Source organism: Salmo salar, chromosome ssa15, assembly GCF_905237065.1.
Source record: "Salmo salar chromosome ssa15, Ssal_v3.1, whole genome shotgun sequence".
NCBI lineage: Eukaryota > Metazoa > Chordata > Actinopteri > Salmoniformes > Salmonidae > Salmo > Salmo salar.
In genome coordinates, this window is record NC_059456.1 from 50113960 (window position 1) to 50135075 (window position 21116).

General features: G+C 42.7%; 1 protein-coding gene across 5 annotated transcripts; it reads right to left on the reverse strand.

Annotated features, from left to right (window-relative positions):
• Positions 1 to 49: 49 nt before the first annotated feature.
• On the reverse strand, positions 50 to 19394 carry LOC106571627 (cytospin-A). Of its 5 annotated transcripts, none has more exons than XM_014144924.2 (12): positions 19247 to 19394; positions 16908 to 17059; positions 15438 to 15959; positions 15235 to 15308; positions 11079 to 11713; positions 8216 to 8309; positions 2486 to 2561; positions 2316 to 2364; positions 2129 to 2225; positions 1910 to 2026; positions 1751 to 1810; positions 50 to 1497 (listed from the first exon to the last, which is right to left on the reverse strand). In XM_014144924.2, the coding sequence occupies exons 2-12, from the start codon at positions 16945 to 16947 to the stop codon at positions 1408 to 1410; spliced, it is 1854 nt and encodes a 617-aa protein (XP_014000399.1). In that variant the 5' UTR covers positions 16948 to 17059; positions 19247 to 19394; the 3' UTR covers positions 50 to 1407. The 5 variants fall into 5 exon arrangements, with proteins under 5 accessions (XP_014000399.1, XP_014000401.1, XP_014000400.1 ...); XM_014144926.2 differs by lacking the exon at positions 19247 to 19394 and adding an exon at positions 18502 to 18724; XM_014144925.2 differs by lacking the exon at positions 19247 to 19394 and adding an exon at positions 17758 to 18198.
• Between the last annotated feature and the right edge of the window lie 1722 nt (positions 19395 to 21116).

A 21116-nucleotide genomic window follows, 5' to 3' on the forward strand; every position in this document is an offset into this window, starting at 1 on the left:
TTTTTGATTGAAATGTTCTTTTTTTAAAGTGAAAATAGTAACACACCAAGCAGATGAACACAAACTTTATTATTGCAGTAAGGCTTTGGCAACTGTTTCTGTTATCATTCACAGTAAAACTCTTCAGGGAGTGGCACACGCCTCAATTTGTACTTTGACATCTCTCCTTCACACAAAGACAAACATTGTAGGATTCTGTCCTTATATGGCCACATTGAGGTTTTGTCTGATTTATAGAAGCAACAGACAGTCCATTCCCATAACAGGAGACAAGCCCCTCTGTTCATTAGTCCACCCTATGGCACTTGTTTTCATTCTACATTTAAAACATTGACTTAAAAATATTTTCAAACCAATAGTAGATTCAAAATATAACTAATTATAAACTGGGTGGTTCGAGCCCTGAATGCTGATTGGCTGAAAGCCGTGGTATATCAGACAGTATACCACGGGTATGACAAAACATTTATTTTTACTGCTCTAATTACATTTGGAACCAGCTTATAATAGCTATAAGGCCCCTCAGGGGTTTGTGATATATGGCCAATATACCACGGCTAAGGGCTGTGTCCTAGCACTCCGCGTTGCGTCGTGACTAAGAACAGCCCTTAGCCATGGTATATTGGCCATACCACACCCCCTCGGGTCTTATTGCTTAATTAGACAGTTCAGTATATACATTTCCTCAAAAGGCAGTCACTCTTGGTTGATCCCGGTTGTGATGCAGCGCCACTAAATGAACTCATTCAAGTCGTCTGGCTCCTCTTTGTGCTTTGAGTTGAGGTTCATAGACATTAGAATACTACTTATGGCTACATAAATATCCCAACATTTCTAAGCAAATAAAGTCTGATAAAGAATGTGAAACATGGCAGAGTGTGTCCATAAAATAAAAATCTTCCAGTTAAAAACTGATTTCCTATTGTTGATAAAGTGCTTAAATAAAAAGGCATCAGAATAAGTGCAACACAGAACAGTGGCACCCAAAGTGAAGTCTTGAAGTCTGAAATTTTCCTGGTGCAATTTGTCTAGAATATACTGTAGTCCTCAGATAGTCACATCCACAATTTCCTCATTTATGGTGCTCCTTGTGTTCTCATTTCCAATGGCTTCTCATATTCAGTGCAATCACATTGAAATTGAACAAAAGAACAGCTCTCAGCCTAAAACCCTCCCTTCCATCCACAGTGCACCTACAACCAATGGCGGCAGCAGGAGTCCGCACGGAGAGTGAAGCTGAAGTAGAAATAATTTCCAACAGTTGTCCTACAATTCCTAGTGGTGCGTCAGTCAATTCAGCCAAACAGCTATCTCCATTCAGTTCATGATGCAAGAAAACGAACCAGACTGGTGGTGGCGGACCAGTTAGATGTCGAGTTTGGGAGGGAAGCCAGAAGGAAAATGACCTCACATCTCAAAGTGACGAAACATGCTTTCAACGTACCCCAGGACCCTCTGCCAGTCGGGCCCACCTGGTCTCAGCATCTCTTCCACAGTCTATCAAGCAAATAAAACACTCTGTTAAAGACAAGCTTACACCCAGCTGTACCCTCAGCTCTACAAGGACAACCACTACTCACATAAAAAAGTGGCAACAGAAGCATTACCATGACAAGACTCAGAAGAACAGTTGGACATCAGTGACAGGACATCTACCATTCTACTCACAAATCAAGCTCTTTTAAAACATAACAAAATATACAGTTTCTTTCCCAACAACTTTCATGGCATGTTTAAATTTGGGTCTCACCAGTGTGGATGTGATTCCTACACTTTCCCCTGTCTGGAAGGCAAGGCCCAGGTTCTCACTCTGCACAGAACAAAAAAATGTAGGTGTGAATAGGGTTATTAAAACATTTCGTATATTGTGTGAACTATGGAGTCGTATATGTGAATGCATTTCTCTTACCTTGTCTCCTGGGCTGAGACTGCTGTATGGGATGTGTGTGGGTAGATAGGTGTGGTACACAGCACAAAAAGCCAGACCGTCCTCCCAGCTGCTGCTGAAGTTGGTGATCTCAATATTCTATAAAAAAAAATCCAAAATAGAGGGTTGTCTTGTATTGGTCAGATAAGGTGACCAATGGTTTGGTAAATGTGAATAGTACTTTTCTTTGACATTTCTGACCTTGTAGCCCTGGGTGCGGCTTTGACACCAGCGCAGGAGTGAGTTCCGCCTGGAGCCTCCATGACGTCGCAGCAGCATGCTGAAACCATCCTGAGGTCTGGAAGGTGGATAACAGATAAAAGTCATAGCTAGGTAGAAGGCTTTATTTGGGCTCTTTAGAGTATCTTTAGAGGGCCTGTCCATTCACCTGAACGAGGACGGTGGGTCTGCGTTCTGGTCGTCCTCCTGTTTTTCTGCTAGACGTTAGCAATTAGTCAAGAGCATAGTAACTTTACACATATAGCAAAATGCACATTCAAAAACAAACAGTTATGTTTGAACTCAAAGTATATTTATGTGTGGATGAAATGAACACACTTGTATAGAAGCTGGACCAGGTATCCTGTGTTTGCAGTATGCGGTCCATCCTTCTCCCTTTGGCTGGCTCTTCTTTCTGGTAAGAGATAGAGAGAGGAGTAGTGGCTATAGTATGCATGACTGTTTCCAAATTGGTCAAAAAATGACCCTTGAATTTCAAGTCCAGGCTAAGACTATGCACTATAAAAAACACACTCATATATACACTGAACAAAAAATATGAATGCAACAAGTGTTGGTCCCATGATTCATGAGCTGAAATAAGAAATCCCAGAAAATTGTCCAGACGCACAAAAAGCTTATTTTTCTCAAATTGTGCGCAAAATGTGCATTTCTCCTTTGCCAAGAGAATTCATCTACCTGACAGGTGGGGCATATCAATAAGCTGATTAAACAGTATTACACAGGTGCACCTTGTGCCAGGGACAATAAAAGGCCACTTTAAAATGTGCAGTTGTGTCAACACAATGCCACAGATGTCTCAAGTTGAGGGAGCGTGCAATTGGCACACTGACTGCAGGATTGTCCACCAAAGCTGTTGCCAGAGAATTTAATGTTCTCTACCATAAGCAGCCTCTAACGTCGTTTTAGAGAATTTGGCAGTACGTCCAACCGGCCTCACAACCGCAAACCACGTGTAACCATACCAGCCCAGGACCGCCACATCTGGCTTCTTCACCTGTGGGATCATCGGAGACCAGCCACCCAGACAGCTGATGAAACTCTGGGTTTGCACAAACGAAGAATTTGTGCACAAACTGTCATAAGCCATCTCAGGGAACCTCATCTGTGTGCCCGTCATCCTCAACTGACTGCAGATCGGCATCATAACCAACTTAAGTGGGCAAATGCTCACCTTCGCTGGATATTGGAATGCTGGGAGGTGTGCTCTTCACAAATAAATCCCGATTTCAACTGTACCGGGCAGATGACAGACTGCATGTATGGCAGCATGTGGGCGAGTGGTTTGCTGATGTCAACTTTGTGAACAGAGTGACCCATGGTGGTGGTGTGGTTATGGTATGGGCAGACATAAGCTACAGACAATCAAAAACAATTGCATTTTATCAATGTCAATTCGAATGCACAGAGATACCGTGACGAGATCCTGAGGGCCATTGTCGTGCCATTCATCCGCCACCATCACCTTATGTTTCAGCAGGATAATGTACGGCCCCACGTCGCAAGGATCTGTACACAATTCCTGGAAGCTGAAAATGTCCAAGTTCTTCCATGGCCTGCATACTCACCAGAATATGTCATCCATTGAGCATGTTTGGGATGCTCTGGATCGACGTGTACGACAGCGTGTTCCAGTTCCCGTCAATATCCAGCAACTTCGTACAGCTATTGAAGAGTGGGATAACATTCCACAGGCCACAATCAAAAGCCTAATCAACTCTATGCGAAGATGTGTTGTGCTTCATGAGGCAAAATGGTGGTCACACCAGACATTGACTAGGTTGTCTGATCCATGCCCCTACTTTTTTCAAATTAAGATTAGATTAGGGTCCAATGAATTTATTTAAATGGCTTGATTTCCTTATATGGGCTGTATAAAAGAAAGTATTTCATCTATTTTAGAATAAGGCTATAACGTAACAAAATGTAGAAAAAGTCAAGGGGTCTGAACTAGAGGTCGACCGATTATGATTTTTCAGCGCCGATACCGATTATTGGAGGACCAAAAATTGCCGATACCGATTAATCGACCGATTTCTTTATTTCTTTATTTGTAATAATGACAATTACAACAATACTGAATGAACACTTATTTTAACTTAATATAATACATCAATAAAATCAATTTAGCCTGAAGTAAATAATGAAACATGTTCAATTTGGTTTAAATAATGCAAAAACAAAGTGTTGGAGAAGAAAGTAAAAGTGCAATATGTGCCATGTAAGAAAGCTAACGTTTAAGTGCCTTGCTCAGAACATGAGAACATATGAAAGCTGTCTTCAATATTCCCAGGTAAAAAGTTTTAGGTTGTAGTTACTATAGGAATTATAGGACTATTTCTCTCTATACGATTTGTATTTCATATACCTTTGACTATTGGATGTTCTTATAGGCACTTTAGTATTGCCAGTGTAACAGTATAGCTTCCGTCCCTCTCCTCGCTCCTACCTGGGCTCGAACCAGGAACACGTCGACAACAGCCACCCTCGAAGCAGTGTTATCCATGCAGAGCAAGGGGAACAACTACTCCAAGTCTCAGAGCGAGTGACGTTTGAAACGCTATTAGCGCGCACCCTCTAACTAGCTAGCCATTTCACATCGGTTACACCAGCCTAATCTTGGGAGTTGATAGGCTTGAAGTCATAAACAGCGCAATGAGCTGCTGGCAAAACGCACGAAAGTGCTGTTTGAATGAATGCTTACTAGCCTGCTGCTGCCTACCACCGCTCAGTCAGACTGCTCTAGCAAATCATAGACTTAATTATAACACACAGAAATACGAGCCTTTGGTCATTAATATGGTCGAATCCGGAAACTATCATCTCGAAAACAAAACGTTTATTTTTTCAGTGAAATATGGAACCGTTCCGTATTTTATCTAACGGGTGGCATATCTAAGTCTAAATATTCCTGTTACATTGCACAACCTTCAATGTTATGTCATAATTACGTACAATTCTGGCAAATTAGTTCGCAACGAGCCAGGCGGCCCAAACTGTTGCATATACCCTGACTCTGCGTGCAATGAACACAAAATGACACAATTTTACCTGGTTAATATTGCCTGCTAACCTGGATTTCGTTTAGCTAAATATGCAGGTTTAAAAATATATACTTCTGTGTATTGATTTTAAGAAAGACATTGATGTTTATGGTTAGGTACAGTCGTGCAACGATTGTGCTTTTTTCGCAAATGCGCTTTTGTTAAATCATCCCGTTTGGCGAAGTCGGCTGTCTTTGTTAGGAAGAAACAGTCTTCACAGTTTGCAACGAGCCAGGCGGCCCAAACTGCTGCATATACCCTGACTCTGTTTGCAAGAGAAGCGACACATTTTCCCTAGTTAAAATAAATTCAGGTTAGCAGGCAATATTAACTAAATATGCAGGTTTAAAAATATATACTTGTGTATTGATTTTAAGAAAGGTATTGATGTTTTTTATGGTTGGAGCAACGTGTACCTAAGCGATTATATGCAACGCAGGACAGGCTAGATAAACTAGTAATATCAACCACGTGTAGTTAATTAGTGATTATGATTGTTTTTTATAAGATAAGTTTAATGCTAGCTAGCAACTTACCTTGGCATCTTACTGCATTCGCGTAACAGGCAGGCTCCTCGTGGAGTGCAATGTAAAGCAGGTGGTTAGAGCATTGGACTAGTTAATCGTAAGGTTGCAAAATTGAATCCCCGAGCTGACAAGGTAAAAATCTGTCGTTCTGCCCTTGAACAAGGCAGTTAACCCACCGTTCCTAGGCCGTCATTGATAATCAGAATGTGTTCTTAACTGACTTGCCTAGTTAAATAAAAGGTTAAAAAAAATGAATAAGAAATAAATAGTCTAAAAAATAAAAATGTTAAATTTAAAAATAAAAATCGTCGTCCAAAAATACCAATTTCCGATTGTTATGAAAACTTGAAATCGGCCCTAATTAATTGGCCATTCCGATTAATCGATCGACCTCTAGTCTGAACACTGTATACAGCGTAAACATTATATTTCAGTTTTAATACATTTGTATACAGTGCATTTGGAAAGTATTCAGACCCCTTTCACATTTTGTTACGTTCCCACCTTATTCTAAAATGGATGAAATTGTTTTCTTCTCATCAATCTAACCACAATATCCCATAATGACAATGCAAAAAGTTTTTTTTTTTTTGCAACTGTATTAAAAATAAACTGAAATAGGACTTTTACATGAGTATTCAGACCCTTCACTCAGTACTTTGTTGAAGCACCTTTGGCAGCAATTACAGCCTTGAGTCTTCTTGGGTATGATGCTACAAGCTTGGCACACCTGTATTTGCAGAGTTTCTCCCATTCTCTCTCTGCAGATCCTCTCACGCTCTGTCAGGTTGGATGGGGAGCATTGCTGCACAGCTATTTTCAGGTCACTCCAGAGATGTTCGATTGGGTTCAAGTCCAGGCTCTGGCTGGACTACTCAAGGACATTCAGAGACTTGTCCCGAAGCCACTCCTGCGTTGTCTTGTCTGTGTGCTTAAGGTAGTTGTCCTGTTGGAAGGTGAACCTTTGCCCCATTCTGAGGTCCTGAGCAGTCTGGAGCAGGTTTTCATCAAGGATCTCTCTGTACTTTGCTCTGTTCATCTTTCCCTCTATCCTTACTAGTCTCCCAGTCCCTGCCGCTGAAAAACATCCCCACAGCATGATGCTGCCACCACCATGCTTCACCATAGGGATTGGTGCCAGGTTTCCTCCAGACATGACTCTTGGCATTAAGGCCAAAGAGTTCAATCTTGGTTTCATCAGACTGGTTTCATTGTTTCGCATGGTGAGAGTCCTTTACGTGCCTTTTGGCAAACTCCAAGCAGGCTGTCATGTGCCTTTAACTGATGAGTGGTTTCCGTCTGGCCACTACCATAAAGGCCTGATTGGTGGAGTGCTGCAGAGATGGTTATCCTTCTGGAAGGTTCTCCCATCTCCACAGAGGAACTCTGGAGGTCTGTCAGAGTGACCATCGGGTTCTTGGTCACCTCCCTGACAAAGGCCCTTCTCGCCCGATTGCTCAGTTTGGCCGGCCGGCCAGCTCTAGGAAGAGTCTTGGTGGTTCCAAACTTCTTCCATTTAGGAATGATGGAGGCCACTGTGTTCTTGGGGACCTTCAATGCTGCAGAAATGTTTTGGTACCCTTCCCCAGATCTGTGCCTTGACACAATCCTGTCTCGCAGCTCTATGGACAATTACTTTGACCTCATGGCTTGGTTTTCTCTCTGACATGCACTGTCAACTGTGGGACCTTATACAGATAGGTGTGTGCCTTTCCAAATAATGTCCAATCAATTGAATTTACCACAGGTAGACGCCAATCAAGTTGTCAAAACATCAAGGATTATCAATGGAAACAGGATGCACATGAGTCTCATAGCAAAGGGACTGTAAATAAGGTATGTTTTTTTTATTTGTAATAAATGTGAGAAATTTTAAAACCTGTTTTCGCTTCGTCATTATGGGGTATTGTGTGTAGATTAATGAGAACATTTTGTTATTTAATCCATTTTAGAATAAGGGTGTAACATAACAAAATGTGGAGAAAGTCAAGAGGTCTGAATACTTTCCCGAGTGCACTGTATACCTTGTACCCCTGCACATTGATCTGGTACTCCCTGTATGTAGCTTCATTTTTGTATTTTTCATCCTTGTGTTACCAATTTATTTATTATATATTACTCTGCATCATTGGAAAGGGCTCGAAAGCAAACATTTCACGGTAAAGTCTACACCCGTTGTATTCGGTGCATGTGACAAAAAACATGAGATTTGAAACCATTTACATTACATTTACATTTTAGTCATTTAGCAGACGCTCTTATCCAGAGCGACTTACAGTAGTGAATACATACATTTCATGCAAATGTTTTTTTTTTTTGGACTGGCCCCCCGTGGGAATCGAACCCACAACCCTGGCGTTGCACACACCATGCTGGCATTGCAAACACCATGCTCTACCAACTGAGCCACAGGGAAACCATTGCAAAGAGTTTAGATACTCCCAAAAACAAAATTGTTGGTTGAATATAAGCATTACCTTGCATAGAGGCAGTGTTGTACTAGTGGTGGTCTGGGAGCTATCCTTCTGTGCAGGGAGAGAGTCCGTGGGCAGGTGAAGACGAGAGAGGCTCCTGGAACAGATAAGATAGAACTTAGTTGCAACAGATAAATGTAGAACACTTGTGTCTACATAGCATGGCCTTGCGCAGAGGTCAACCCTCGCTCCTACAGAGACACAGGCTATCTTTCATCAAATATTAGACTGCTTTCAAAAATAATAGTTGTGTCAAAGTGACAGGCTCCAGACAACAACAAACAGATTCTCAACCCCCAAATTGCTGGTGCAGCGGTCACCAACCTTTGAGTCAAGATCATTTTCTGAGTCCAAAAAGTTGAGATCTACCACTCAGATAAACTATATTTATTTTAAGTCGGAAGTTTACATACACCTTAGCCAAGTACATTTAAAGTCAGTTTTTCAGAATTCCTGACATTTAATCCTAGTAAAAACTCCCTGTTTTAGGTCAGTTAAAATCAAGTGGTGATCCTAAGAATGTCAAAATAGTAGAGAGAATGATTTATTTCAGCTGTTATTTCTTTCATCACATTCCCAGTGGGTCAGAAGTTTACATATACTCAATTAGTATTTGGCTTTGCCTTTAAATTGTTTAACTTGGGTCAAACGTTTTGGGTAGCCTTCCACAAGCTTCCCACAATAAGTTGGGTGAATTTTGGCCCATTCCTCCTGATAGAGCTGGTGTAACTGAGTCAGGCTTGTAGGCCTCCTTGCTCGCACACACTTTTTCAGTTTTGCCCAACATTGTTTCTATAGGATTGAGGTCAGGGCTTTGTGATGACCACTCCAATACCTTGTCTTTGTTGTCCTTAAGCCATTTTGCCACAACTTTGGAAGTATGCTTGGGGTGATCGTCCATTTGGAAGACCCATTTGCGACCAAGCTTTAACTTCCTGACTGATGTCTTGAGATGTTGCTTCAATATATCCACATCATTTTCTTTCCTCATGTCGCCATCTATTTTCTTTAGTGCACCAGTCCCTCCTGCAGCAATGCACCCCCACAACATGATGCTGCCACCCCCCGTGCTTCACGGTTGGGATGGTGTTCTTCGGCTTGTAAGCATCCCCCTTTTTCCTCCAAACATAACGATGGTCATTATGGCCAAACAGTACTATTTTTGTTTCATCAGACCAGAGGACATTCCAAAAAGTATATTCTTTGTCCCCATGTTCAGTTGCAAACCGTAGTCTGGCTTTTTTATGACGTTTTGGAGCAGTGTCTTCTTCCTTGCTGAACGGCCTTTCAGGTTATGTCGATATAGGACTCGTTTTACTGTGGATATAGATACTTGTGTACCGGTTTCCTCCAGCATCTTCACAAGGTCCTTTGCCGTTGTTCTGGGATTGATTTACACTTTTCACACCAAAGTACGTTCATCTCTAGGAGACAGAACGCATCTCCTTCCTGAGCGGTATGACGGCTGCATGGTCCCATGGTGTTTATATTTGCGTACTATTGTTTGTACAGATGAACGTTGTACCTTCAGGCGTTTGGAAGTTGCTCCCAAGGATGAACTAGACTTGTGGAGGTCTACAATTTTTTTCTGAAGTCTTGGCTGATTTCTTTTGATTTTCTCATGATGTCAAGCAAAGAGGCACTGAGTTTGAAGGTAGGCCTTGAAATACATCCACAGGTAAACCTCCAATTGATTCAAATGATGTCAATTAGCCTATCAGAAGCTTCTAAAGCCAACACATAATTTTCTGGAATTTTCCAAGCTGTTTAAAAGCCACAGTCAACTTAGTGTATGTAAACTTCTGACCCACTGGAATTGTGATACAGTGAATTAATTATAAGTGAAATAATCTGTCTGTAAACAATTGTTGGAAAAACTACTTGTGTCATGCACAAAGTAGATGTCCTAACCGACTTGCCAAAACTATAGTTTGTTAACAAGAAATTTGTGGAGTGGTTGAAAAACTTGTTTTAATGACTCCAACCTAAGTGTATGTAAACTTCCAACTTCAGCTGTATATAACATGACTTAAAATGTAAGCCTATGCAACATTAACCAATTAAAATCAGTTCTGTAGCAATGACATGTGTGCAGTAAGATAATGGCACAATTCATTATCACTGCATACTGGCTATGCTTGAATTGCCCTGCCAATGTTGTTCTTCTCAGACAATTTTGAAATTCTATTTTAAAAATGTTAGGTATATGATCACATTGGTAGTGGTAATAGATCATTTGTTGTATTATTTGTGAGGCACAGCGGAGTGACCAATTAGCTTTTTCATTTTATTTACTGGACTGATGGCCTGCATCTCATGGTCAGTCTGACTCACCATCCCTCCTCTCTTCTAAACAAAGTGTTGACAGAGCTGAATAACAACTTAAAACATGAACTTACTTATAATGAATACAGCAAAGAGCTGCTGTTTGAGAGTCTCTCTCTAGTCATGGTTATAAAAGTTTTGAAATCTCACATTATTAACTTTGGTGTGCGTTCGATGCTTCTTTTTACAGTCTATGGCGCAAAGAAACTGTGCAGACACTGATCTGAGCTGACTGGCCAGCATTAGGACTATAAGTACACTTTTTTTTGTTCTCTGGGCCTGCCAGGTAGGCGGTGTTCTACCTTCAGACACATGAAATGGTTCAAAATGGGAACACTTTGCATTCTCGGCGCTATGGCTCCTGAATCAAGTGCATCTACTACCAACAGTGCAAAACTAATACTTTATTTTTTTTAAAAATAGGAATGCAAGGCTTTATCGTTGGGTTTAAACGTTTGGTGATCAACTGGGAAGGCCTTGGCGGTCGACCGGTTGGTGACCACTGTGCTAGTGCATCATACAGGCATGATGAGGCCCTCACCTGGAACGCTCTGACATCATCACGATCCTCCGTGGATCTCTTAAGCCGCACCCCTTCTTCTCTCCAGCTGCTACCAAATTCCGTAGGTACGTCTCCGCCACCCCCTTCCCTTTGAGCAGGTTCTCCCCTCCACTAACAAGCTCCTCAGGAGACTGCCCTCCCATCTTAACATCCACTCCCTCACTAGTTATTATTTTCCCTCCTTCCACTTCCCTTTTGGAATCCTCTCTTTTCTCCCCATCCAGCGCCTCCACCGCATTTATGTCTTCACCAGTGTCTTCACCAGCCGGCCTCTCTTCCGTGTCTCTTCCCTCCATCTCTCTGTGACTGTGTGAGTCCTTCCCTCTCTCTGTCTGCATGTGTCTCAGTGTGTCCAGCTCAGCCATGGTACGTTGGTGCTCCAGGGTGAGAGCAGACAGTCTGTGACAGGCCTCTCTGTGTTCAGCACTCAGGCTCTCCAGTTCCCTGTCTGTGTCCTGCTGTCTGCAGTGGGCCTGGGCCAGCTGGCCCTCCAGTTCCCCGTGGCTCTCTCTGAGCGTGCCCAGAGTCTCCTCCGCCTCCACGCGCAGCCGGTCGGCCACAGACACCGCCACCTGCAGATCGCACTGGAACTGGTGCCACTCAGCTCGCTCAGTCTGCCAGAGAGCGACAGAGAGAAATATTAATTGACGTAAAGACACAATTCAAAGTCCATCCATCTCCATCAGAGATTGAGATCACCAGACAGATTGAGAGAGACAGAGAGAGAGGGATACAGACTTAAATATTCTGTACACTCAAACTAGAGCCATACATTTGTGCAGAGAACATAAGAGTGAGTTGACTCATTGTATCAGGAAATACAGTGTACAAAACATTACGAATACCTTCCTAATATTGAGTTGCACCCCCTTTTGCCCTCAGAACAGCCCAAATTCGTCAAGGCATGGACTCCACAAAGAGTCGAAAGCGTTCCACAGGGATGCTGGCCCATGTTGACCTCAATGCTTCCCACAGTTGTGTCAAGCTGGCTGGATGTCATTTGGGTGGTGGACCATTCTTGATACACACAGGAAACTGTTGAGTGTGAAAAACCAAGCAGACCTGCAGTTCACACTCAAACCGGTGCGCCTGGCGCCTACTTCCACACCCCGTTCAAAGGCACTTAAATTATTTGTCTTGCCCATTCACCCTCTGAATGGCACACATACACAATCCATGTCTCAATTGTCGAGGCTTAAAAAAACCTTTAACCCGTCTCCTCCTCTTCATCTACACTGATTGACGTGGATTTAACAAGTGACATCAATAAGGGATCACAGCTTTCACCTGGATTCAACTGGTCAGTCTGTCATGGAAAGAGCAGGTGTTCCTAATGTTTTGTACACTCAGTTTATATTTCATATCTTTAATATCATGGGTGGGTCATATAGAAGAGGCAGGGGAACGCAAAAGGTGAGAAGTAAAGGTGGTATCATTTTACATCTAGGCCAGCTGACAGACAAGCTCGCTGCCACATGTAGCAGAAAATCAATAGTGTTGTTGATACAGTCTACAGTAAACATGTCGAAAACAGGGATTTTGCATTGGTCAAAAGAAGAGTTAATTCAGGTGAGCATTTCAACAAAGTATGCCAGGAATCATTGCAATGTTCCCTGTGTACAGTTAGTCACAGTAATCTAGAGAGAGGGACAACCTCCCATACTGTATGTCAGGACCATCCCACTGCTTATCACTGGGTCGTTCACAGTAGTTGTTGCACCGTGTTTGCAGATGGTGGAGGCCGACTGTGATATTCTCAAACAGAACCCTTCTAGAAAAAAGTCAAAGCCAGGGCACATTTTTGAACCACTGATAAAGGTTGCTTAGGTCAGCACACATATTGAGAAACCCTGCCTTCCACAAACACTGTGACTTGCCTGAACATTTGCCTTACTTACCGCTGGAATTAAATCCCAAGTCTTAGGGCTTGATTAACCTCTATGGGCTAGGTGGGACGCTTGCGTCCCACCTACTCAACAGCCAGTGGAATCCCGTGGCGGGATATTCAAATACCTTAGAAATGCTATTACTTCAATTTCTCTAACATATGACTATTTTACACCATTTTAAAACACAAGACTCTCGTTAATCTAACCACACTGTCCGATTTCAAAAAGGCTTTACAACGAAAGCAAAACATTAGATTATGTCAGCAGAGTACCCAGCCAGAAATAATCAGACAGCAATTTTTCAAGCTAGCATATAATGTCACAAAAACCAAAACCACAGCTAAATGCAGCACTAACCTTTGATGATCTTCATCAGATGACACTCCTAGGACATTATGTTATACAATATATGCATGTTTTGTTCAATCAAGTTCATATCAAAAAACGGCTTTTTACATTAGCATGTGACTAGCATGTGACTAGCATTCCCACCGAACACTTCCGGTGAATTTACTAAATTACTCACGATAAATGTTCACAAAAAACATAACAATTATTTTAAGAATTATAGATACAGAACTCCTTTATGCAATCGCTATGTCCGATTTTAAAATAGCTTTTCGGTGAAAGCACATTTTGCAATATTCTGAGTAGATTGCCCGGCCATCACAGGCTAGCTAATTTGACACCCACCAAGTTTGGTACTCACGAAACTCAGATTTACTATAAGAAAAATTGGATTACCTTTGCTGCTCTTCGTCAGAATGCACTCCCAGGACTTCTACTTCAATAACAAATATTGGTTTGGTTCCAAACAATCCATAGTTATATCCAAATAACGGCGTTTTGTTTGTGCGTTCAAGACACTATCCGAAGGGTAAACAAGGGTGAAGCGCCCGGCGCGTTTCGTGACAATTTTTTTTTTAAATATTCCATTACCGTACTTCGAAGCATGTCAAACGCTGTTTAAAGTCAATTTTTATGCGATTTTTCTCGTAAAAAAGCGATAATATTCCGACCGGGAGTCGTTGTTTTCGTTCAAAGACTGAAAATGAAAACATGGAGTCGACTCGTCCACGCGCGCCCCAGTCTCCTTGTTCTCAGATCGACCACTATCCAAATGCGCTACTGTTTTTTAGCCATGGCCTGCAAAGTCATGATTCAACGTTCTGGCGCCTTCCGAGAGCCTATGGGAGCGTTAGAAAATGTCACGTTATGCCAGAGATCCCCTGTTTTGGATAGAGATGATCAAGAAGGCCAAGAAATAGTCAGAGAGAGCGCTTCCTGTTTGGAATCTTCTCAGGTTTTGGCCTGCGAAATGAGTTCTGTTATACTCACAGACACCATTCAAACAGTTTTAGAAACTTTAGAGTGTTTTCTATCCAAATCAAACAATTATCTGCATATTCTAGTTACTGGGCAGGAGTAGTAACCAGATTAAAATCGGGTACGTTTTTTATCCGGCCGTGCAAATACTGCCCCCTATCCCCAACAGGTTAAATCGTATTGCGGAAGATATGTATAGGGTGATTGAACTTTAACCTCCAAAAGTCTAAGCCGTTGGCACAAAACTACCTCCATGCTTCCACTCATTTGTATACGTTACCTTCAGACGAGTCCTTTGTGGCGGTCGTAGAGCAAAACGGAGAACATCGTGTTCGTGAGAGTCTCCCCTTTCCATAGACAGGTTATAACTGTTTGTAGGCCGTGAGAAGAAATATTTTCAGGATGTCTCATGGTCTGACAAACACCACTGTAGCTCGGCCACCTTCCACCGCAGATGCGCAAGGCCGACATAGGCGGATGTGGTGGATTGAGATGCAGTCCATGCAACGAAAACGGATATCTCTAGCTTAAACTGCCAGATTTTGATGGGGATTTATTTATTATGTTACTTAGATTGACACACGGGTGAGTCTATCGACTCTTAAAGGCAACGTTTCCACGTTCGCAGAGACTGCATTCACAGTAAACGCTGCATATGTTGGCTCAATCGGAAATCACCTTCAAATTTCAATAGCGCTATACCGCGGATCTTCCGCGATACTGATTTAGTCGAGCCCTAAAACAGCTGACAGAGCACAACACTGGGTAGAGAAGGGAAAACGCAATCCACTTCAAAGTAATAGGGATATATTTGTGTCTATGTGTGTGTGTTTGGTCTTGAAACGATTTTGTGTCTGCAGTGGTGAGGGAGAGACGGAGGGAATGCAGTGGGGAAGAGAAGGGAGGAGCGTCTGACTCACCCTCAGTGTGTCCTTCAGGCTGCGCACCTCCTCGACCAGCACCTCTCTCTCCACCATCAACCGCCTCAGCAACTCTGACACACACACACACAACACTCAGATCAAGACACATGTACTATAAGGACATGTATGCACCCTGTCAAGAAAAACAATTGGGTTACAACGATTGTGTTACTACGGCCATGCAGATGTTGAGACCTTACCGGCTGCTCCTGCTGGTGCGTCCAGGCCGGGACTGAGCCCCAGTGTGGACCTGTGATGTTCCAGCAGGTTCAGCAGAGCCAGTGCCATCTCCTCCCTAGCCCGCTCCGGCCCTGCCTGGGGCTCTAGTCCACTGTCCCGGTCCTGCAAGCTCTGCTTCAAAGGGCTACGATCCGACGGAGGCCCCTGGCCTTGGGACACAGGGCTGCTGCTGTGGTTGTTGTGGCTGCTGGAGCACCTCACCGTTCGCCTTCCACGGTCCATTTCCACCCCCGTTCCCTGCGTCGATGCACCGCTCTCTAGGCTAATCACGGCCCATTCTGGCGGGACGGACAGCGTGTGGCTCCAATTGGAGTTGGTGGAGGGGGAAGCTCCGCCCTGGCAGACGATGCCTCCGGTGGCCCCAGAGGACGGTGTCCCCTGCTGCAGCAGCTGAGCTGCGGCTGGAGCCAAGGCCAGAGCTGCAGCCAGGTCAGAATCAGAGGGGGAGGAGGGAGGAGTGTGGAACAGATCTAAATGAGACCCTGGAAAGAGAGAGAGGGTGGAGAGTGGGAGAGAGTGGAGAGGGGGAGATTAAAGAAATATGAGAAAGGAGAGAGGAGGGAAGAGCAGAAAAGAGAGAGAGAGCGCGAGAGAGAGAGACAGAACTGCTGTCCTAAGCTATTTTCTAGTCTATAAAAACTACACAGAAGGAGACCAGAGTTGGGTGTGGCTATAGCAGGATGCCTGCACTTTGATGCAGAATATGCATATATAAACAGTCAATGCCCTTCCTCTCTCTCACACAGTCCTTGGTAGGCTGATAGACACTGCAGAGCCTGTCATGCCAATGCGTTGGTACATTAACATACACTCATTTCCCAAGTGGCCATATCTAGAGACTTACTCCCTCACTGAATCTAGACGCCGCATCTCTTGCTGCTTGTAGTCAATTGATTTACATTCGAAACACATCCACTATTTCATACTCTACTGCATAGTCACACACACAGGTCCCTAAGCCTCTAGCGTCTCATGTTCCCCCTCCCTGTCGTTGTGTTGGGCAGCAGAATTCTGCAGACCCATCATTCAGCTAGCACGGCCTGATGTATTGCATGTGCCTGGCGGTGGGCACACAGTATCCAGGGAGCTATTCCCACCCCAGTCTGAGTCGGTTTCCAGCCTACTGAAAAAAGATAAAGGATAGGAACGGCCAGGGATTTAAACAGGTGTTTAGGGGAGGAAGTGTGTGTGTGTGTATGTCAGAAAAAGAAGTCAGCAATGCTACAATAGAGAATCACAGGTAGACAGATCGAGAAGGGGAGGCATAAAGATAATGAACAAATTGTGTAGGAGTACAAACAGCTTGAAAGGAAATATTGTAGAAACATGGGAAACAGGAAGAGAAGGTTCTAATCAGAGTTACTGTCAGAGTTTAATATAATGACATGTGACAATGAGTGAGTGAGTGAGTGTGTGTGCATGTAGGGAACCTGTAGGGCCATGGTCGTCCTTGCCAGCGACGTTACCCATGATGCAGCAGGTGCAGACTGGAAGCAACGTGACTATGTGTCCCAGCGCCCCTCGCTCTCCCCTCTGGTGCTCTCTCTTGGGTCCGCCGCAGAGTGGACAGGGAGTAATACACCTAGAAGTACAGCGAATGCTCAGTCCACAAATCTTTTAACACAAGTATGGCTAACACTGCTAAATTCTAAATTCTCCTTTAATAGAGAGGGTACCCTCTGACTACAGTGGCAAACCATGTTTGTTGACAAGTGATCCAGGGCAATGACCCATACATAAAATGCTGCAAGCTAATTGAGCACAGGGATGACTGCTGGGATGTGCATATCCCTGCAGGATGTTCACTATCATCATGTCCAGTGTAGCATTAGATTAATCATACAAGTAGGTGATGGAAAGAGAACCTGACAATCCCCCCTAGGTTTCATGTGGAATTAATAGGTTGCCTGATCAATGGAAAGGCAGCCGCTTAGGTTTATCCACTGGTGTGTGTGGTCTTGCAGAAGAAATGCCTGCTGAATACAAGTGTCTAATTGTTAGGCATGGCAATAAGGCTACAGTAAAACTCTGAACATGTGTAGACACATTAGAGAGCAGATTCTGAATGAAAGAAACCCTGATATGACGTACAGAACTCGGTTCTGTACGAAGCTAGGCTATAAGATAGAGAGGGATATGCAATAACAAGACACAGAAATGCACATGCTATTAGCGTCTACCCCTGCATAAAACAATATCGCCGTGCGGGCTGCTGGAATCAGGCCAACACCGTAGGCTATTGCAACGCAATCAACCACCCACCTTGATATCCCCACGTACCTCCCGATAAAATACTCCAGTTGTCTCTCTTTTTCTGCCTCACCGCATTTTTCTCCGTTTACCACTATTTCTGTTGCTTCAATAGTCAGAGACAGGCTTGAGGCTGTTTGCTGCTGCTGCTGTTGTTGTTGTTGTTGAAACGCGAGTGCGGAGGAGAGCCGGCTACACTACAGAGCGGCCCAAGATAATGTTGGGTCTTGCTCGGAACTCGATTCTAATGCGGCAAACTGGGGAAAGAAAAGGGCTGGACTAAGCTGCTCCGTGCAAGGTAGCCTGTCATTCTGCGAAAAGTTGTATCCCAGAGCTCAGGCTCATTTACTTCACTGGAAATGTGTTTATACATATATCCAAGTTTAGAGTGGTTGAGAGAGGAGGATATCATGAATTGTTATGCAATTCAGGTTGAGAATGACAATGCAGTCCAGGGATGCCTAGCCTGGTCTCGTGGATTTTTCACATAGTAAATCTAAATCCGAAACACTCATAAGTATGATATGTTACGTTAGGGTATAGGCTTGGACGGTATACCCTAGCGTATACAATTTACCGTATTTAGAAAAAAATCACTGGATGGTTTTTCAATATCGTCAACACCTTTGAAACTATTTATTTTACGTTTTTCAATAAATTGTTATTTGTAGCTACTTTAAGTAAATACCTGCAGTCAACTTGTGCAATACATAAGGTGAAGCAGATCACGTTCTTAATTTCACCTGTCACATTATTTTACATTATGAAGCTTACCTTATTTCCCCAGAACAGTTGAGCCAGTCAAGTGTGTGTTTGTAAATAGCACAAAGAGAGAAAGCGGAGGCAGGTAAATCCCGATGTGTATTGACAGTGGTTGCGTTTTAAATTATAAACAAGTGTTTTTTTGTTTGTTGCTTCAATAGTGTATCAGGGACGTGCAACTATAGTTTTCCTTCACAGAAAATACATTAGTGCAACACATTCGGCAGAAAATGGCTTCATTTTCATCAGATGACAACAGAAGTGTAACGCTATTTGGCTGGCAGCCACACAAGTAAATGAGCTTACAATGAAAAAGCAAGGTATTTTTTGGCAAAAACGATGCATGGCCATCCTATTTTTAATGTTAATCATAGAAATAATGTAGCCAGCTACATTTCCTTATGTTTTACTTAAAGTTAATCTTGCATTTTACTGGAGAAAATTAGGCTGGCTTCACGGAGAAAAGTAACAGAGAAAAGTATCTACAAATCAGTCAGAACACTGATAGAATACCCGCTTGTGAACTGAAGCACAAATTGAATCTGATGCCGAGCAGAAATTACAATAAGAAGTATTTTACATCGGCGTTTACAAAACGCAGCAAGCTTATGCTTAAAACGCAGCTTATGTGTTTTATATTTTTAAACCCCCAAGTTTAACTTTACTGATCTAAGCAAGTGAACGAAAGTACACATGCTGCTCCAGAGTCAGTACTGTTCTTTAGTCAATACATTCGCGTGTAAATGTCCAAACTCACCAAAAATGACATTCGGTAAGCTCCTACACATGTATAACTTTATGAGCTGGATTGCCTGTCTTTGCAATTCGTTCATTTTCGTTTGCGCTCGTTAGCATATTTAGCTAGCAGCCTCCATGGAAATTCGCAATTACTTGTGCAAATTTGATTAGCATTCTGGTAATAGAGGCCCAATTGGCTTATTTAATTTTTTGGCGCCACCTTGTGTACTAAGCCAGTTATACCATAAAACTCCTGGGATGAAAGAAACGCGTATGATATGAAAATCTGGGTACTGCCCAACCCTACTAAAGGGGTTATGTCATAAACCTTCAACATTCCATAATTGGGCCAAAATGTCAGCCATCTTGGTCAGGGAGAAATCCAGAACCAGTCTAATTGAAATGAATGGCAGTAGAGGCATAGGTGATGCATTTCCTGCTTTTACTTATGCAAGAAAATAAAAGTAAGGTGTGCTTTATCAGAAATTGTGTGGGTGGACTATCGGCCAATTTACTGGTAGTAATTGGAAGCAGAGAGGATATATTATATTGACAAGATAGTCGAGTGACCGCTCTAGCAATTTAAATACATGTCCTCAAAGATGGAAGGCAGGCGGGAGTAGGCGGAACTCCGATATACAGCTGTAAAGTAGTTTTTTTCCAAAGTTGCTGAAATGCCACCTGCGTCCACTTATATCAGTGCACTCATAAAAACCTAACCATTACAAAAAACTTTTTTTTTTATCAAATAAGCCTGACGTAGCAAATGAGCAGTTCCATTTTTTTGTTGACAAAATTCGATACTCTCATTTACTGCAATACAAAAATCCTTCACTTTGTGGTCTTATTTTTGTGGAAAGATTTTGGGCAGAGTAAACCCTTTTTCTTCGCCTCTTCCTCTCTGTTGAAAGTTAAAGTTTGAATTCAATTTAAATGTCAATGGTGTACCAGCTAAATTGCAGTGTTCTGAAGGGATAGGTCCATTCTATACATTCTATTTCTATGATCGAAATGACACCCACCCTGTACTCAAGAGTATGTCTCAACTTATGATGGGCACAACACAAATACTTCAGATGATGTAAAATAGGGTCTAAGCTACAACGTTTGTGAAAATGAGATTTTTTTTATATAATTGACATTAAAAATTGAAAGAAATGTATTAACTTTTTTTTCTAGAAGTCATAGAATAGTTTGACAACCCTGTTTAATAAGCTTTCAAATGATATCAGTATTTTTCAGAGAAGAAGAGTTGGACGTCTTATGGTAGGGTGGGTTCGCAAAATGGGTCATTTATGGCATTCAGGTCCAAAAAGGCACTTTCTGACCACTTCCACTATGGGCGAGCATGTTTGAAAGGTTTCGTTTAAATCAAAAAGGGTGTAGTTAGAAAGTGATTGAAAGCATATGGAACGACCCCAGGTATGGCAGAGCAGGTAGGCTAAACATTAGGCTATAGAATAGAATAACTTTATTTTTCCAGAAGGAACTTCACTTCTTCTTTAGGAAATTCTGCAAGTCTTTTATATCAGTGATGAACCAAGGGGCCTATAGGATTTCTGAGGGGCTCAAAGAACTTTCAAGGGGTCCCTGACAATATGGTTATGTTCCCCTGCTCAGACGTTGCATGCATTAACCAACGGTTGCGTGCCACATCATCGACTGCAGTCGGGCACCATATTGCTAAAACTTATGGGTTGTGTTCCTCTGCTCAGATGTTGCATGCATTAACCAATGCTTGCATGCCACATCATTGACTGCTGTCGGCATGTCGGGCACCAGATTGCTATAAAATATGATGTAGTCAAATACCTATCCAGGCGTTGTAAGATCTGACATGTCAGCAACGCCTGGGCAAAGGAACACACCCATGATGTGGTTAGCTCACC

Coding starts and splice junctions, on each gene's coding strand:
- LOC106571627 (XM_014144924.2), bottom strand. CDS start 16,947: ATGGGTAACGTCGCTGGCAAGGACGACCATGGCCCTACAG. Junction 15,309..15,437: donor CGCACCAGCAGGAGCAGCCG/GTAAGGTCTCAA, acceptor TGTGTGTGTCAG/AGTTGCTGAGGCGGTTGATG. Junction 11,714..15,234: donor GCCTGAAGGACACACTGAGG/GTGAGTCAGACG, acceptor GCTCTCTGGCAG/ACTGAGCGAGCTGAGTGGCA.